General features: G+C 40.2%; 1 protein-coding gene across 4 annotated transcripts in view; it reads right to left on the bottom strand.

Moving 5' to 3' along the window:
- The window catches only part of cntfr (ciliary neurotrophic factor receptor), a 375848-nt gene that overhangs the window by 10434 nt on the left and 349119 nt on the right, over positions 1-16295 (bottom strand). For all 4 annotated transcript variants that reach the window (XM_072573295.1, XM_072573296.1, XM_072573298.1 and 1 more), the window contains 2 exons: positions 7980-8163; positions 5328-5448 (listed from right to left, as the gene is read on the bottom strand). In XM_072573295.1, the coding sequence (XP_072429396.1) occupies positions 5328-5448; positions 7980-8163 (305 nt within the window). The remainder of the gene's footprint in view (positions 1-5327; positions 5449-7979; positions 8164-16295) is intronic.

Raw genomic sequence — 16295 nt, 5'->3', positions numbered from 1 at the left:
TCCCATCAACCACCACCCTCTGTCTTCTTTCAGCAAGCCAATTACTGATCCAAACTGCTATTTCTCCCACAATCCCAGTCCTCCGCATTTTGTACAATGGCCTACTGTGGGGAACCTTATCGAATGCCTTGCTGAAATCCATATACACCACATCAACCAGTTTACTCTCATCTACCTGTGTGGTCACCTTTTCAAAGAACTCAATAAGGTTTGTGAGGCACGACCTACCCTTCACAAAACCGTGCTGACTATCCCTAATCAAATTATTCTTTTCTAGATGATTATAAATCCTATCTCTTATAACCTTTTCCAACACTTTACCAACAACTGAAGTAAGGCTCACTGGTCTATAATTACCAGGGTTATCTCTACTCCCCTTCTTGAACAGGGGAACCACATTTGCTATCCTCCAGTCTTCTGGCACAATTCCTGTAGACAATGACGATTTAAAGATCAATGCCAAAGGCTCGGCAATCTCCTCCCTGGCTTCCCAGAGGATCCTAGGGTAAATCCCATCCGGCTCAGGGGACTTATCTATTTCCACACTCCGCAGGATTTCTAATACCTCCTCCTTGTGAACCTCAATCACACCTAGTCTAGTAGCCTGTACCTCAGTAATCTCCTCGACAACATTGTCATTTTCTAGAGTGAATACTGTTGAAAAATATTCATTTAGTGCTTCCCCTATCTCCTCTGACTCCATACACAACTTCCCATTACTATCCTTGATTGGCCCTAATCTTATGAAGGGCTTTTGCCCGAAACGTCGATTTCACTGCTCGTTGGATGCTGCCTGAACTGCTGTGCTCTTCCAGCACCACTAATCCAGTTTTTACCTAATCTTACTCTTGTCAATTCTTTTATTCGTTAAATATCTATAGAAAGCCTTAGGATTTATCCTGATCCTATCCGCCAACAACTTCTCATATCTCCTCCTGGCTCTTCTGAGCTCTCTCTTTAGGTCTTTCCTGGCTACCTTGTAATCCTCAGGCGCCCTAACTGAGCCTTCATATCTCATCCTAACATAAGCTTTCTTCTTCCTCTTGATCAGAGATTCCAATTCCTTCATAAACCATGGCTCCCGCACTCTACAGCTTCCTCCCTGCCTGACAGGTACACACTTATCAAGGACACACAGTAGCTTTTCCTTGAATAAGCTTCACATTTCTAATGTGCCCATCCCCTGCAGTTTCCTTCTCCATCCTATGCTTCCTAAATCTTGCCTAATCACATCGTAATTGCCTTTCACCCAGCTGTAACTCTTACCCAGTGGCATACACCCATCCATTTCTATCACTAAAGTAAACAATACAAAGACATATTCATTTTCCGTCATGTCAAATTTGTGAAGATACTTTTTAAGATAAATGTTTACAAATTTTGATTGAATAAATTAATGTGTTATTTAAGTGGTGATTTGAGTCATAACATTGGCACAACCTCTGCCTGGAAGGAACTGGAATATCCCACGCAACAATGACCACAACTAATCTTCAGCAACCTAATTCACTTCTTCTTTATTGTCATCTCTGCAGCGCTTCCAGTGGTCTACTCTCCAATTGCTTTACCATCTTGCAGTCTGGCTTCTTTAATAATCTCAATCTGTGGCCTTTTCAATATCTCTCTCACTGCTTGCTGCCTGATTAAAACCGTTTTGTTCCCTTGATACCTCCATGATGCTCTCTTAATGTAATAACTGAGTCCAGACATAATAACTATCCAGACTAAATGATTCCAATACACTTGTGAATGGGTCTCCAATATTCCAGCATCTGTCAAGTTGAGATCGTCCAAAACTCTGATGCTGTGTCTAAATTCACAGCGAGTACTCTTTCCCTTTCACCCTGTGTTTGCGGACCTGCATTGACTCTTGGTCAAGCAATGGCTTGGTTTCAAATTTCTCATTAAATCCCTATATCTGTAATCTGCTCCAACCCCACAAGCCTCTAAAGCAACATATTTACACTCCTCAAAATCTGTTGCCTAGAAACTAAGCTCTGGAACACATACTGTATACCTTTTCACCTCTTAACCCTACTTTCTTACTTTATGACACTTAAAAATTCTCTCTGCCCAAGCTTTTGCTCACCAGATCTGCTACAATTCTGGAAAGTACCAAGATAGGAAAAATGTGGAGAGAAGGAGGAGGAAAAAAGGGAAACAGAAAATTAGAGAAAAAGACAACATTAAGTACAGGAGACCATCAGTCCATTGTATACGTGCTGGCTTTCTGCTCAGGAAATCCAAACAGCAAATTACTGACATGCAATCCCCTGGTTCCAGAAGAAGAGAGAAAGAAATCAAACAGAGTTGAAAATGGAGAGAATAAGAACCAAACAGAACTGAAGGAAGACAGCGAAACTTCTGCCAATATGAACTATCAGCTTGAATTAATGAATAATTTTTGTTGTCACATGTATTTTAGACTGAGAAATACAAGAAAATACAGCAAAAAGCTTTCAGTTGTCGCCACAATACGGCACCATTTGGATAGTTTAAGAATAAGAGAAAAGAATAGTTTACAGAGAAGTCCATCTACGTTTGAGTTTTGAGCCGGCTCAGAACCATCACCGCCCCACTGCCCTTGACGCCGGACCCAATCAATGTCGATGCTGACAATCCTCAGGCAACATCTTTCACTGCTGGGCCAATTCACCTCCACACTGCCCTGGGAATCTCTCATTGTGGTCCACCTCGATGTTGCCGTGATACCCTTCTGCTACCGCCAAACTCAACCAATGTGACAAAATCATTGATCCTTAGGCATCATCTTTTGCTGCTGGACCTACCTTGCCAATGTTGCCTCAGAGCTCACTTTCCCCCATGTTGAAATCGCTATTCCATATAACTAAGAGAAAGTGAGGACAACAGATGCTGGAGAGTCAGAGTCAAAAAAGTGTGCTGCTGGAAAAGCACAACAGCTCAGGCAGCATCTGAAACATTGAATCTCCTGCTCCCTGGATGCTGCCTGACCTGCTGTGCTTTTCCAGCTCCATACTTTTTCACTACGACACCCACTCTCCTCTACGCTGGGCATATGGGCATGAAATTCTGAGAATTTGCGGAAAGCTCAAGAACGTTTGAGAAGCACTGAATGAACTTATTATGGTTTATATTTATTACTGACAATGAAATGTGGCATGAGTGAGACTTGAGTGAAGGCACAAAGATCAACTGGGCATATGTGCATACCATAATTTTTATCAGGAGCATCAGACGAAAGTATTTGAAAGCCTTCAACAGTTATCTCTCTGGCTACTCTACAACACTGGTATCTATTCATGGAACATTGCTGAGGTATAATCTTTCCATAAGCAATGGAATATATGAATTGCTGTGCTGGCCTTTCCTATCAGTAAAACAATTAAAATGTTTTTCATCAGATAGCTCCTAAACTGTTCTCCAACCTTTTCCACCAGAGCTACTCAGTTCATGATGACACTGATCTAGCCATAAATACAAGTAGTGAACACACAAGGAGAGGTAATCATTTCAGGATTTTGACCAAGTAGGCTACCAAGGAATTCGAGCAAAATTGATGTCCAACTTGTAACCATTAAATATACACTCAGCTGAACCAGCCAGATCAACTATGTGGTTGTTGGCTGCACATTGGCTCAGTGTTAGCACTGCTGCCTCACAGTGCAGGGACCCAGATTTGATTCCAACCTTGGGTGACTGTGTGGAGTTTGTACATTCTCCCCGTGTCTGCATGGGTTTCTCTGGGTGCTCCAGTTTCCTCCCACAACCCAAAGATGTGCAAGTTAGGTGAACTGGCTATGCTACATTGCCCATAGTACTCGGAGATGTTTCGGTTAGGTACATTATTCAGGGCGAATGTTGAGTAATAGGTGAGGGAAATGGGTCTGGGTGGGATACTCTTCAGAGGGTCGATGTGGACTTGTTGGGCCAAATGGCCTGTTTCCACACTGTAGGAATTTTATGGTTAAGACTAGAGGCTGTTTAAAGAATTATGGGGGAGCTCCAGCCACACTCGAGATAGTTTTGAGGTCAAACAATACTGTTGACTGTCACCACAAGCCTCTAAAAACTGTAGGTTGAACGTCCACCTACTCTATCATCAGTTTATTGTGGCATCTGTACAAGTTGCACTGTAGCAATTTGCAAATCCTACATCAATAGCATCTTTGAGGTTATCATAAAAAACGACAAGGGAAGTGAAATTGTGGGAATGTCATCACCATCAAGTTACACATCATGTTGATTTAAACATAAACCTTTTTTTTATTCTCAGGCAGGCCTTCACGCTAGCATATGAAAACCAGTAGCAGTATCTACAAAAGAAGGCTGACCATCATTCTATCAAGGCAAATAGCTGGTAACAAATATAACCTTCCAGAAAATCCAGAATACATAGAACAAATGAGCTTCATGTGTTCAACAGTTATTTTATACTGGAAGAGGACCACATTCACAGCTTCAAATACTTGTTTTTCAAATTACGTTGTTAAGGTGGATGATATTGATTAAAATGATAGTTGGCAACTCTAGAGATTCGACTGGCAATCCATACTTATGTAAACATCAATTCATGGTATTCAACAATATCTTTTCAATGTACAAACCTCATAAATCTTTTATAACTGTCTAAAAATTATATCATGGTAGTTCACCATGTGCTTTGCTAATTTCAAGGGTACTTTGAGATAGTAAATAAATGTTGGTCTTGCAGTGTTGGACCTGCTTGCCATCTAGAAAATTCCAGTCATCATGGGAGAGAGGCCTTCATCGGCTTCTTATGTAATGCAATTGGTGGCTATTCTGCAGCAACCTGTCCTTCTTGAAAATGGATTGGGGTGTGCGATACTGCAGGCAAACAGACTTTCCAGCTGCTAGTGCGAAATTTCAATCTCACCCTTCAAAAATCCTTACTCAAGCAACCTGTCAGCAAAGTCAACTATATAGTTGTCAGCACATCAGTAAATTAAAAGCTAACCTTTATGAATTAGCCCCTCCTTTCCCATCCCCATACAGAACTCTGTATGACAGCAATGTGTGGTGGGAACTGAAACACAGATGTCAGATGTCATTCTGGATTGACAGCCAGCTGGAAAGTTTGTTCATTCCAACTAATGGATGAAGAATGTCAGCTACGTCGATCTCTGTGCCAAGATTGCCAAATGTAAGGTCAAGGTCAGGGACACTATTAAAGTTACACCCACAATGCAGTAATTGTACTCGTTCCAAAAATTGCAACTCAGCTCATAATTGGAACATTTGCTTGAAAGATTATATAATAGCTTCACTCTGCAAGCATCTTTTGTATGAAAATATAATTCAGAAAGTAAAAGAGTAGTGCATCTTACCAGATAAATAAAATCACGATTATGCTGAGGAACAGTGTCGCAGATGATTCCACTCTCACAGAACTGTTCCCTGGCCCAATGGCTCTAACACTTGGAGTTGTACTATGAAAAGGTTCTGAAACTGTCAAAACAATGAAAGATTCATTCAATCAACAGCATCCTTTTTTTAGTATCCAAATAACAGTTGTCAGGTCAGTCCTGTTGCTATTGCCTCTCAAGTCATGAGTTCAAATCTCACTCCAGGTTTAAGCTCATATAAATTTAAGTTGCCTATGGTACTGGAATAGTGCTGCATTACTGGAGGTGTCCTATTTTACAGTGGGTGTAAATTTAAATGACTACATGGTACCATAAAAAGGAAAGCAATATGCTTCCTTTGTGTTCTGATCAACATTTCTCTCAATCACCATCACCATCATTAATAGATTAGATTGCTACATGTTTTTGGGATTTTGTGATACATGAACTAGAAATGATGACTGGGCATCTAGGACAGCATGCTATACAGCCCCACGTAATCTGTTGCAGCATGATTATTTTTCTCTTTCTTTATTACCCCAGCAATGTGAGCCCCATGTTAGGAGCTAAAGCACAACTTTCATTTATTTAGCGGTTTACTGAATCTCTCAGGAAGAACACACTCGCTCTGAAGTCCAACAGAGGATTTGCGAGCAACTGCAATAACCAACTCACAGAAACATGAGATTGTTACAGCACAGAAACAGGCCACTCTGTCCATTGTTCCTATACCAGTTCTATTCCAATCTCATGCATTTCCCCAACATGCTGAACCTAATTTCTATATAAATTAACATCAGTCGCTTCAGCAAATCCCCATCTTGTACAGTGCTGCACCTTTCAACTTGTTATTTAAATTTTTAAAGAAATTGTAATTGTAATTGTACACCCAATTGGAGGCAATGAGGTGGTGCTGATGATGATGGTGACGACACTTGCATGGGACATACAGGCAATCCCCTGGGCTGCATGCACTGTGAGATTCAAACCATATAAAGGTTGGGTCTTGGACACATTCTACCAATAAAGCACTTGCTTGAAACGGCATTCAGGGGTAGCTTGCCAAATTGTTGCTTGGGAGAACTGTGCAGCCTAGGCCAGCAGCTATGTAAATCACTGTGATTGGGATTTTATTGCAGGCTGGGGGAATGCTTATGATTGCAACAAATCAAAGTTTTATGGAGTTTGGGTGAACTCTAGGCAAAAACAAAGCCACGATGTGGATGTGCCGGTGTTGGACAAGGTCAAAAATCACACGACACCAGCTTATAGTCCAACAGGTTTATTTGAAAACACAAGCTTTGGGAGCCTCGCTCCTTCTCAGGTACTACAGAAGGCTCCAAAAGCGTGTGTTTTTGAATAAACTTATTGGTCTATAACTTGGTGTCGTGTGATTTTTTTGATTAAAAAACATCCAAAGAACTGCTGATACTGGAAATCAGAAGCAAAAACAGAAACTGGAAAAACTCAGCGGATATGTCAACATCTCTGGAGAGAGAGCAAAATTAATGTTTCAGGTTTAGTGGCCCTTCAAGATGCTGCTAGACCCACTGAGTGTTTCCAGCAGCTTCTGTGTTTGCTCCTTACCCTAGGATCACAAAGATAGGTTTTATATTGATGAGATGGGGTCTCTACTGTGTGCTTGCAAGATCTAACTGGGTCTTAATATAGTTGTCCCACATGGACACTTGAAAAATTATATTGCGTACGAATGAGGTTACTCACCAGCTAAACTTACATTTATTCATGTGTCTCCTAACTCAATCAGATGCGATTGCAACCATTCATAAAAAGGAATTGTTGAAATAGGCCACAGGATGCAAAAGGAAGCATATCATTTAGAATTTACCAAGTCCCCCACCCAGTTTATGTTGGTAAAATAGAAGAAAATTCCTCCTAATAAGTGTGTTGTTATGGTCAATCATGCCACTAAACTACAAAGGTTAGGAAAATCTCAGGTTCCATTCTGAGTAAGTGCTATTAATCAGAACAACAAATACACTGAATAAATTTAATGCCGGGTCTTAAAATAGCATTTTTGATTGTTCAATATTTTTAAAAATATCATATAATGTATTCCAGGGAGGCAAAGGCCTAGTGGTATTATCGATGGATTGTTAATCTCGAGACACAGATAATGTTCTGTGGATCTGAATTTGAATCTCACCATGGCAGATAGTGCAATTTTAATAAAATTGGAATCTGGAATTAAGAATCTACAGATGACCATATCGATTGTTGGGAAAACCCATCTGGTTCACTAATGTCTTTTAGGGAAGGGAAGTGCTTTCCTATCTTGTTTGGTTTACATGTGACTTCAGACCCACAGCAATGTGGGTGACTCTTAACTGTCCTCTGGGATGGGCAATAAATGCTGCCCATTGAGCCAGCGATGCCCTCAGCTTGTGAATGAAGTTTTCAATAAATTAGGTATATGTAAGCATGCATCTTTACATGCGCACACGCACACATAAAGACATTTTCACATACAGCTGCACCAATGGTAGACACCAACAAATTTCTCTCTCTTTCACCAAAGACATAATTTTAAGGTTGCTGCCAATGTTTGTCATGTTAAAGCTTCGCTAGACCTTCAGATGAGGTATGAAACAAAGAATCTGACAGCTCCATTACCATTGTTGGGTTTCTTTTCAGGCTCATTCGTTGGCATCAGTTGTGTCCATGGCGTAGCATGTACAGCTTTACTCCATTCACTCCAAGTGCCAACCTCGCTGTCCTTAGCAGCAACTTGTATAATGTGTTCTTTTCCCATATATGCATCAGTAATTGTATGAAATGGAACATCTGTTACCTCGACCTAGAAGCAACAAGAAACAATTCAGCAGCTATGAATACATCCCACTGATTTTCAACTAGTTTTAAAATGGTTTTCACCTTTTTGCCAACCCCTCCACATCCCATAGTGATCAGAAATCATTGTCCAGCAAACTGCGACTCCAAATGTTGCTACCAGCAGCAACAGACACCTCCTCCCACCCACGGATGTTGAGCGGAGCACAAGAAGGGAGGAAGATGAACTCTGCTTTTACTTATATTTAAGTCTTAGATCTTAATTTCAGTCCTATATCTTAATATCTTCTGTAAATTATTGAGACCTGGCAAAACATTACACTTTTTACTATTTATTTGATAAATACAAGTGACAACAACTCATTCAATTCAATTCAGAGAAACACCACAAATATCTCAACTCGTAACCTCTTCAAACCTTTGTGCTTCCCAACACTAAATTGTTTTGCTCTTTGAAATGGCTTCTTCAATAAACGAATGATAATTTTAAATTGGTGGTAACCAACCATTTAGAGGAACTTACCAATGTTGTTGTACAACATGTTTACATTGCCCAAGAATTATATTATGAAAATATTTCTAATAAAATTAGCAATCCATTCCACACCAAATTTATGTGGAAATCATGATGTGAAAATGCCAGGCTATGATCATCACCAACACATCTAAACTCCATCGCTTGACATTCAATGGTGGTACGATCACTGAATCCCTCACTATCAATATCTGGGGCTACCATTGAGCAGAAAATCAACTGGACTCACCACATAAACACAAAGGCTACAAGAGCAGGGCAGAGGCTAGGAACACTGCAGCATGAAACTCACCTCCTGACTTCCCAACTTCCAGCATCTACAAGGCTCAAGTCAGGAGTGTGATGGAATACTTCCCACTTGCCTGGATGGATGCAGCTCCAACAACACAAAGACCTAGACACCATCCACGGTAATGTAGCCTGTTTGAATGGCACCTCATTCACAAGAATTCATTCCCTCTACAGCTGATGCTCAGTAGCAGCAGTGTGTACTATCTACAAAATGCACTGCAGAAATTCACCAAAGATTTTGAGATAGCACCTTCCAAACCCACAACCACTTCCATGTAGAAGGACAAGGGTAGCAGATATACGGGAACACTACCACCTGCAAGTTCTCCTCCAAGCCAGTTACCATCCTGACTTGGAAATATATCATCACTTCTTCACTGTCGCTGTGGCATAATCCTGGAATTCCCTCCCTAATGGCATTGTGGGTCAACCCACAAGAGGTGGACTGCAGCTGTTCAAAAGGAGCTTCCCACCACCTTCTCAAGGACAACTAAGGAGAGGCAATAAATGCTGGCTGGTCAGTTACTCCCACATCCCACAAATGAATAAAAAAATTCTGATCTTGACTGTAGACAAAATAACAAGTAGGAATGTGCAAAATTAAAAATCACACAATACCAGGTTATAGTCCAACAGGTTTATTTGGAAGCACTAGCTTTCGAAGCGCTGCTCCTTCATCAGGTGTGGAGGAGCAGCGCTCCGAAAGCGAGTGCTTCCAAATAAACCTATTTGACTATAACCTGGTGTTGTGTGATTTTTAACTTTGTACACCCCAGTCCAACACCGGCATCTCCAAATCACAAGTAGGAGTGGGATGATTGTCTTGTTTTGGTTAGATGTATGTTTGTACTTATCTCATAGTCATATTCAAAATGCTAATAACCATCATAATCAATACTAACAGTGGAAACCTGGCTCAACTCCAAGCTTTGCTTCAGCTCTGATATCTTAGAAGATACAGCATTCAGCAGAAAATTAGTATTCCCAAGCCAGCAAGGCTTAATTTCAGCTGAACAGGAGAAATTCTGATAAGCTTGGATTTCCAGACCAGATTTAGACTCATTCTTTGTGGAAAGAATCAACTTAAAAGTATCTGGAAATAGGTGCAGAAAATGCTAGAACCACAGGATGCTTTAGTTGACAACTGAATTAAAAATAAAAATATATATTAACATTGGTATTACAATCATGAATTAAATGAATTAAGTAACATTGTGACCTTTTAAATGTTGCATGGTTACATTTTACATTTTATTTCTGGATCTGGGTGACTGCTAGTTGACCTGAACAATTCAAGGACCTGAAATGGCATCTACCATCTAGTGTCCGCTAGAGTCACAGCTATGGCAGACCAAGTTGGTCGAGCAGTTTTCCAGTCTTAACTTAAACCAACTGAAGACAATCCAGCTGTACCCTAGATGTTCCGCTGATGTTGGCAGATTAACAGATTTTATTGAATTCAGGCAAGATTTGAGGGGTGAATTTAAGCTCCTCTATCCAGCAGAAACAGGGTGCTGGCAAATTTAAAATTGAGATGGTCAACATAACTGCTCCAACACTGTGTCAGAAATTACCACACAATTAGATCACAGTTGATCCTGGGTGTTAAACAAAGTGGCAACTTCACAGAAAATGAGCCCCTCTGCGTTTTTCCAAAATTCTTTTAGTTCACGGATGAGCTGTAATTCAATTTCATTTGCCCATATACCTTTGATCCATATACCTCGATGCACTTGCATTACACAAAAAGACCTATTGATTTTGAAAATTTCAATTGTCCCAGCATCAATGCCCTTTTGGGGGAGTGAATTCCAGATTTCCATAATCCTTTGAATGAAAAAGTGCTTCCTGATTTCATTCCCAAATGACCTGGCCCTAATTTTAAGATTATGCGCTCCTGTTCCGGAGTCATCCGGAGGAAATAATTTCTCTGCATATATACTCTATCAAGTTCCAGGATCATTTTAAACAGCTTGATAAGATTACCCTCAAACATGCTTCAGGGAACAAAAACCAACTTTCTATAACCTGTCCTAATAATAAACTCTTTTCCCTGATGTAATTCTAGTGAATCTGCAATGTATAAACTCCAAGGCCAATATATCTCTGATGAGATTCAGTGCCTAAAAACAATGCTCTAGATAAGGTTCAAAAACCCTGTACTAATGAAACATTACTTCCTCATTTTTTAATTCCAACAATCTTATGAAAAAGGTTAGTAATTCACTAGCCTTTTTGGTAAATAATACTGTTGCTTTGGGCTCCTGCTCGACTCTCACTATCACCTTGCCCACCACCCCAACCAACCCCCACCAAGCATATAAACTTGAAACTCCTAACCTTTGCATCACAGCACGATAGCTCAGTGGTTATCACTGCTGCCTCACAGCACAAAGGTCCCAGGTTTGATTCCACACTCAGGTGATGGCCTGTGTGGAGTCTGCACACTTTCCCTGTGTATGTGTGGGTTTTCTCTGATTTCCTCCCACAGTCCAAAGATGTGCAGGTTAGGTAGATTTGCTGTGCTAAATTGCCAGAGTATTCATGGATATATAGGCTAGATGGATTAGCCTTAGAAAATAGGTGAAAATGAGGACAGCAGATGCTGGAGATTAGAGTCGCAAGTGTGGTGCTGGAAAAGCATAGCAGGTCAGGCAGCATCCAAGAAGCAGGAGAGTCGATGTTTTAGACAAATTCCTGATGAAGGGCTTTTGTCCGAAACATCAACTCTCCTGCTGTTTGGACGCTGCCTGATCTGCTGTGCTTTTCCAGCACCACACTCTAGCCATAGGGTAGGGGTGTAGGCTGCTCTTCAGAGGATTGGTGTGGGCTGAATGGTCTGCTTCCACACTGTAGCAAATCTATGAAATAGTTACTATACAGCTATAACCTCTGTGATATGTTTCAAGCATTTTCAGTTGCTATTTTAGATTTTTGGGAGGGAAATGGGGAATGAAGAGTCTGTTCCCATGGTGTGGATTCTAAAGATACTATTTATAAAAACTTGATGCCTTTGAGTATGCCACAAGGAAAACAGACCTCAGAATACACAAACTGGGTCTTCCTTTAAATTAAAAGGGACTGAGTTTACTTAATTCCTCTGGCATGTAAATGTGATTTCATGAATACATTCTACTAATTGTGTTTAGAACTCTCCAAGTTTTTGTTTAATGCAGTTCATCCAAGACAAATAATGACACTTAAAATTTATATTTTTATTTCATGTTTAGCACGAGAGCCAGATATTGATGTATTTATGGTTTAGCAAACATCTATAAAAAAAGAATGTGTTTGTTTTACAAAAGTCATTCTGAATGTAGTCGAGCACAACTTGGAAACTGAATCCATCTTGATCAGTTAAAAAGAAGCTCACTATTAGAGTGAAGAGTGGAAAGGAATTCCAATTTCTAAGTAAGATATAAAAGGCTGGAGAAACTCAGCAGATCTGGCAGCAGTAGAACAGAGAAACAGAGTTAGTATTTTGAATCCATTAACTTTGAGTTAATGAAAGGTCATTGGACTTGAAACACTAATTCAGTTTCTGTCTCCAAAGGTGCTGCCAAATCTGCTGAATTTTTACAAACTTGCTGGTTTATTCCAGAATATGCTGTACTTTGTTTTTATGCAATTCCTACTCCATTGATATATCCAGACAGATTCATTTTATTGTAAAATGGGTTTCTAACAGGATGGCAAAAGCTGTGCATTCCATAATTTAGATTATATTTAAAAATATACAGTACAAGGTTTGAACAAAATTGGAATTGAATGCTCTGGTTTTTTTTGGACTAGTCATATATTTAAAATAATGTACACCTTTGTTTTTGTAAAAATAATACTTTAAGTTATGAATACATTTATTATAAAGCAATATGCATGACTCAATGTATTAAGATAGCTCACCCAATAGTTCAATCAATAAATTTACTTACTCTCAGTTTTGATTTCTCTGAGAATCAAATCCTAATGGCTTTATAAATGCACTAAGCAACACAAACGGTAAGAGCCTCTACGCAATCTCTGGTTTCTACAGAACAATTCAGCTTCAATTGCATCAGAGGTTAGTGGACTACAGCTTCCACTTGGAGATACGGAAAATAAAAAGTCAATCTCATCGAGTTAGATGTCAACTCATTCCTGAGAATGTCGGCAGAGGGAGACTTGCTCTCCTGGAGAGGGAGATAGTTTAAATATGAAGTCAGAGCAGAAGTCAATGCCAAGGTTAAAGGATTAAAAATCACACAACTCCAAATCAAGGTTAAAGGACTCATTTCCATTCCCAGAGACATTAAGCCCATTCTTCACATCAGCGTAAAGTCCCCGTGACTCACATCCAAAAGCTCATTCATGCCCTCACCCCACTTCATACCCAGTCTTTTATTGCCCCACCCCCCACTTATTCATTTTCTAAACAGAACTCTTAAACCCTACAATAACATTTGGAAGTTATTAGATGACTCTAAACCTGTCAAAATAAATAAGCATCACCTGAATAGACATTAGAAAACCAATACCATCTTTGGAAGCTGGCAAAATACTGCTCTTTCACTTGACAGTTTGCTAATCGTCAGAAATAACCAGATAACCAGATTATTTAACAGTCAGATCTTTTTTAATCATAGCACAGTCATTAATTATTTAATAAAGAGATTACAGGAATTACAGCATTTTGTGATGGCTTGTAAAGGAGGCAACACAATTTTATATCTATATCCTTCCCATCTCCAACCCACTGTTTATAACTTCACTCTCCAGGTGTTACTTTAGGAAGGTTTCCAAAAAGCAGCATGTGGGGCGCCCAATCCGGTCACCTTCCTGCTCTGTTGAACACAACTGGATATGGAAATGAATTGCCTCTCAACTTCTTATTTTCCCTAATTCCTGACAATCAGCCTTAGTCAGATCAGCAGTATTATTCACCATGAATGAACAATATTCCAAAACCATTATGAAACTTGCTGACAAGAGTTGTATTATCACCTATCCTTTGTTGCCTTGAGAAGGTGGATTTCTATCTTTACATTCAGCAGCCCATTTGACAAACAGACCTGACAATGCTGTTAGTTGGAGAGTTCCATGATTTTGACTTAACGTCCATGGAGTAATGACTGAGTACTGATCAAATGTCCCAGATGGTGTCAGATTAATGTAGCTATATCAAGCAAGTGGCAAGTATTGGATGATATTCAGTACTTCTTCTTTGTGAGTGGTGGAGATGCTTTGAAGAATCAGGTGGTGAACCACTCACCACAGAATACCAGCTTCTGTCCTATCCATGGACTTTAATGAATGGTAACTTTTAGGATGCTGATGGACAATCTGCTGTGTTATGATTCATCGTGTATTAGCATTCCTTTATGGGGTACATTTCCTTTAAGAGACATGCTCATATCATTACTGTTACATAACATGTAAACCTGATGGTATAAAAGTTTCAGACTTCATCTCAGCTTGGATCACTTGAAGAATGATATGTTAATGAAAGCAGGCTTGTCTTTGTAACAGAATAGCTTAATATTTGGCTCAACCATCTTTAGCTGCTTCAGCAATGGCCTTCCCTCCATCATGTGAAGATGTTCACTGATGATTGCACAATGTTCAGCACCATTTCTGACTCCTCAGATACTAAAGCAGCTATCATCCAAATGCAGCAAGACCTGGACAATATCTGAGTTTTGGGGAAGGGTCACTCGATCCAAAACCTTAACTCTGTTTTTTCTCCACAGAGGCTGCCAGACCTGCTGAGCTTTTCCAGAAAACTCTATTTTCCTTGTTAATATCTGAGTTTACACTTGCAGTCAAGAAACATTCATGCCACACAAGTGCCAGGAAATGACCATTTCAAATGAGAGAGAATCTAACCAGCGCTTCTGGACAATCAATGCATTGTCATCACAGAATCCCCCATTATCTACATCTAGGGGGTATCATTGACCAGAGACTGTACAGGACCACCTGTATAAATGCTGTGGCTACAACAGCAACTTAGAGGCTAGGAATCCTGCAACCTGTAGCTCACCGCCTGAATCCCACAAGTCTGTCTACCATCTAAAGTGGTAAAATTAAGAGTGTGATGGAATACTCCCCACTTGCCCGAAAGAGTGCAGGTCCAACAACACTCAAAATACTTGGCACCACCTTTTGTTTGGTGTCTCTGATGCTCAGTAGCAGCAGTATGTACCATCTACAAGCAATGCGGAAATTAACTAAAGATTCTTAGATATCACTTTCCAAACCCACAATCATTTTAACTTAGGAAGGCAAGGCAGCAGATACATGAGCCCACCTTCACCTGCAAGTTCCTCTCTAAGCTACTCACCATCCTGCCTTGCAAATATATTGCTATTTCTTCAGTATCACAGGGTCAAAAGCCTGGAACTTCTTCACTAACTATAGCGGTTCAAGAAGGCAGCTCACCACCACCTTCTCAGGGACAACTGAAGAGAGACAAGAAATAAATGTTGGCCCAGTAAGTGACACCCACATCCCTGTGAATGAATATCAAAAGGTAGCAGTTGGGCCTTTCTTGTTGGAAATGGTCACTGGCACATGGGTGGCGTGCATATTATTTGTTATTTACCAGCCAGATGTCATGCTGTGCTATGCATATGGGTGCTGTTTCATGTCATAAGAATTGTGAATGGCACGGTACACTGTAATCATGAGCAAACTCTCCCACATTTGATACAGTAATTGTAGGAAGGACATTGATGGTGTAGTTGAAGGAAGTTAGACTCCAGGATACTGCCCTAAGGAATGTCCCCACTGCAGGAGTTCTCAAGGAGTGTGGGATTTCTGCTGTACTTACACCAGCAGCACTATTGCACAATAATAGAAGCTCCAAGGAAATGCCAGGACTTTATGTCCAAGCACAGCATAAAAAAAAAATCCCAGCAAGTCAAAAACACTGATAATGGAAGACCATAAAAGAAATAGAATTCTGAAGTTTGGAGCAGTGACCTTTTCTAATTCTTTGTATCCTAGATTATGGAAAATATTCCAACAGTAGATTTAATGGATATTTTCTGGAAGTGGCAAAGAAAATATGTGTAGACCGAGGACTAATGCATTTCAACTATTCAAAGGAAGTGTATGAAATGCTCGTTTGACGTTATGATTAATGTAGAAGGGTCACACTCACTGGGTGAATTAAAAAAAAACCTCTCCTTAATCTGTTTGCCCAGGGTGAACAAAAGTTCACTGCAGTCAGGGGTTATAATTCCAAATCTCCTCCTCTACAATCACCTGCTCCACTCCCTGCAGCCCTTACCCCCCCCCCCCCCCTCCCCCCACCATCCTCCCGCAATCCTGTG

Source organism: Chiloscyllium punctatum, chromosome 1, assembly GCF_047496795.1.
Source record: "Chiloscyllium punctatum isolate Juve2018m chromosome 1, sChiPun1.3, whole genome shotgun sequence".
Lineage (NCBI taxonomy): Eukaryota > Metazoa > Chordata > Chondrichthyes > Orectolobiformes > Hemiscylliidae > Chiloscyllium > Chiloscyllium punctatum.
Note: the sequence above shows the minus strand (reverse complement) of the source record. Positions and strands in the feature narration are given on the sequence as shown.